General features: G+C 34.9%; 1 protein-coding gene across 1 annotated transcript in view; it reads left to right on the forward strand.

Annotated features, from left to right (window-relative positions):
• Positions 1-974: 974 nt before the first annotated feature.
• LOC106527915 (uncharacterized) overlaps positions 975-3,556 on the forward strand; it is an 8,963-nt gene continuing 6,381 nt past the window's right edge. The window contains exons 1-4 of the mRNA XM_014022931.1: positions 975-1,017; positions 1,118-1,462; positions 1,549-1,659; positions 1,757-1,791. Coding sequence (XP_013878385.1) covers positions 975-1,017; positions 1,118-1,462; positions 1,549-1,659; positions 1,757-1,791 — 534 coding nt within the window. The remainder of the gene's footprint in view (positions 1,018-1,117; positions 1,463-1,548; positions 1,660-1,756; positions 1,792-3,556) is intronic.

A 3,556-nucleotide genomic window follows, 5' to 3' on the forward strand; every position in this document is an offset into this window, starting at 1 on the left:
GTTTAATGCCATTTTGTAACAAAGTATAAAAGTTTTGAACAAAGTTTTGAACAATTGTACTAAATCAACATGTACAGTTGTCTTTATTGTCTTTTAGTTTCTTATTTTGATATGTTCATTATACTTTTACTCAGTAAGAGAACATAAAACATCAGACTTTAGAATTACATGTTCATCTTTTTGTTACATGACAATAAATATTGAAAAAGTATTTAAATTAGACTGAATTAATTAAATTTTACATGCAAATCAATTTGTGCGGATGTTGATACAACTACAAAGCTACTTAAATATACAGTGTATAACTCTAAACAGTAGGAAATTATAATCTTATGGACCTTGGTCTTAAGAAATTTTCTCTGATTGGACCCATTTAAATTTCAATTGAATACCCCTGCCATAAACTCTTGTGATGGAGGTGGCTGCTGTGAATCAAACAGCAGTTAAACAGAGGCTGCAATGATCGGTCTGAATTTGCCATTTGACTGAACATCTAACTGCACTGCTACAGCGTCCCCTGTTGTTAGGTGGGGCAGTGCAGTCTCACGCCTCTTATCAGGGCTACTGCTGCTCTGGGTCTGTGGACTTCATATAGACGTGTGCCCCCAGATTATTTTTTGTAAGCCAGATATAAGGACAGTAAAAGTAAAATTAGCCAAAAAAATATCTCTTGAAAAAGGCAGTTTGAATAAAGAGCTAGTTTGGGGAAGTCTTTGGGAAAAACTGGCCAAATTTGTGAGTTTTTTTTTCTTTAAATAATGGTGCTTTAGTTAGAACATCTTTTAGTAAACAAAAATAAAATAATAGTTCATGTTTTTTTCTGTTAAACAATAGTTTATACTTCCTGAAATCATTCTCAGTGTCCACATCAAGCAGATAACTAAAGGAACAGCCCACCTCCTTACTGAGATCTGTGTAATCAGAGCACAGTTCAGTTACTAATATTACTTCAGCGGGCTCTTACTGTGTGCACAATGATGAACTTCAGCTGCATACTGTCTTTACTCTGCAGCTTAAGTAAGTACACCTACAAATATTTTCAAATACATTTTTCTGTTTTCTGTCTGTATAGCAAGCCATCATTGTTCAGTTCTTTGTGKATGCTCTATGTTTTCAGGTTGGATCTGTATGTCAGTTTGTGAGTTTCACACGGTGATGGTTGAGCCTGGTGAAGAAGTCACACTGCAGTGCTCCAATCGTAGCAGCTTTCCTTCTCACTTGTTTTGGTTTAAACTAACCAGTGAACCCAACACCAGCTGCATCTCATCTATGTTAACTTCTGAGTCTAATTTTATCTTATATGAAGGATTTCAACATGACAAATTYAATATGACTTCCAACACCACAAATGTTTTTCTGCACATCAAACAAGTGCATTCATCTGATTGTGGACTGTATTTCTGTAGTGTTAAAGTTGAGGTAACCCCCRGAGTCTACACAGCAACATATTTACAGGTTAAAGGTAAAACTGCTGTCTTTGCAGTATTGTAACTGTCAGAATAAATATTAATGCTGCTGCAGGTAAATATAATCGTGTCTCTTGTGCAGATATGAATGCTGAATCAACAAATGTGCTGAATGTGATCCTGGGTGGTGCCGTTTTATTTCTTGTAATTATCATCATCAGTTTGGTCATCAGAATCAGGAGCTTTCACACAAGTACTTTACATTTTTTAATTCACTTKTAAATACAGACAGTTATCAATCTAAGCTAACAATCTATACCAACCAAATTATCTTTTTTTCTGTTGTTCAGCTCAAACTGATACACAAAGTGTACAGAACAATGAGGTAATTATTTTAATTATATGTATTTTTATTGGAATTCACCTATCAAACTGCTGTGTTAGTGATTGTATATTTATATTTTTTATTTCTAGAMTGACTCCCTGAACTATGCAGCTCTGAGTTTCCGTCCAAAAGCAAAGAGCAGCAGAAGACATGTGGAAGAGGGAGAGCTTCAGACATGTTGTACACCGCTACAAGATAAACTCMCAAACTGATGAAATCAGCAGATCAAAGAACACTTAATGCTTAATGGTCTCATTGTTGTTTTTTCCTTGATAATTACAGTAAATGGAAAAGAGATTTTACTGGATAAGTTTGTGTTTAAGAAAATAAAGTGTCTGTCAATCTGATGATGATGATCTACTGCACTTTATACTGTAAGTAAACAGGTTTTCATAGGTGCATAAATGTTTATATAGTTTATATAACCTTAACCCCTAATCCTAGCTGTATTATTTCTAAACTTGACCAACCTATCATTAGGACCAAATTAACCATCATCATCTGAATTTCTCCAAATATTAAAACCAAAACTAGTTTTCTAAACCAGTCCTAAAAATATTTTTAATAGGATGGCTCTTCTTAGATGAGGGTATCGAGTGAAAATGGCTGAAATACCCACTGAGCCTAAAGTTTACTAATGATGAAGTGTTCCAAAGCTCTAATAACAAATTAAAAMTGTACTTTCACTCATGGAATAAAATAATCTTACAAAAACAACCTGAAGGAAATTTTGTGTTTAATTAATTGAATTTTAGATACAGTCTTGTATTTTTACATGTATCGGTGCTGACATGAAAATGTACTGTCCTCAGGGTATAACCAAGGTGTACGCACGACTTTGGAAGACAGTTTTAGTGCAAGCAGATGCAAGGCTGCTGAGAGGGACTTGGTTTTGTTTGCTGATAACGTTCAGGGCCAAACAGACAGGCACTGGGAGACAGAGGCTCTGAACAATTAAATGGAGTTACAGATCTGAGGAATAAAACTATTTAAAGAGAATCAACTTGGTTTTCTGCAAACGTATTCTGGTAACCAATTTTGATCACATATATTTTACAAACCAATGCACATTTTTTGAGTTTTTTGGTAAACAAAGAGGTGGAAACTTGACTRACGTGTTGACTGGTGTCTTACTTTAGACTCACTTTCCAAACTGTTCTGACGGATTCATGTGGAGCTATTGTTATACAAAAATTCTCCTAAATTTAAGGGGAAAAAAGGAAAAAAGCTTTTGAATGACTTGACAAGGCGAACAGTGAGCAGACTAGTGAGTTGATCTGTTAACTTGATGTGCAGTGGGTTTGTGTGCACTGTTACAGTAAGTTGACCCACTCCCCACTTTACCAACTTTGTTCATTTTCTCTGTGGTAAATGAACAAACAGCAAATGCAACAACTCTGCCACAAAAACCACTGTTTTGCTCTGTAGCAAAAATTATCAACAAGGCCTTTAAACTTCCCAACAACAAAAGCCAGAAATTGTTTTGTTGTTTATGTTAAAGTAATTAAGACTGAATTAATCCATCCCTTTTTTCAATCCTAATATCCAACATTGAGTTCTAGACATGAAGCAATGTTTTAAACCTGAAACTTGGGACTGTATTGTTTGTTTTTGTTGTTTTGTTTTTATGGTGTACTAAGGGATCTTTTTGACAGCATTTTTTTCTGATAATTTTCTAGACCAGGGCTATTCTACCCCTATTCTACTGGCGGCGGTGACTTCCAGCCAGCCAATGAGCCTCCTGGAAAAAAGAATATATATATAT

Source organism: Austrofundulus limnaeus, unplaced genomic scaffold (assembly GCF_001266775.1).
Source record: "Austrofundulus limnaeus strain Quisiro unplaced genomic scaffold, Austrofundulus_limnaeus-1.0 Scaffold350, whole genome shotgun sequence".
NCBI classification, from domain to species: Eukaryota; Metazoa; Chordata; class Actinopteri; order Cyprinodontiformes; family Rivulidae; genus Austrofundulus; species Austrofundulus limnaeus.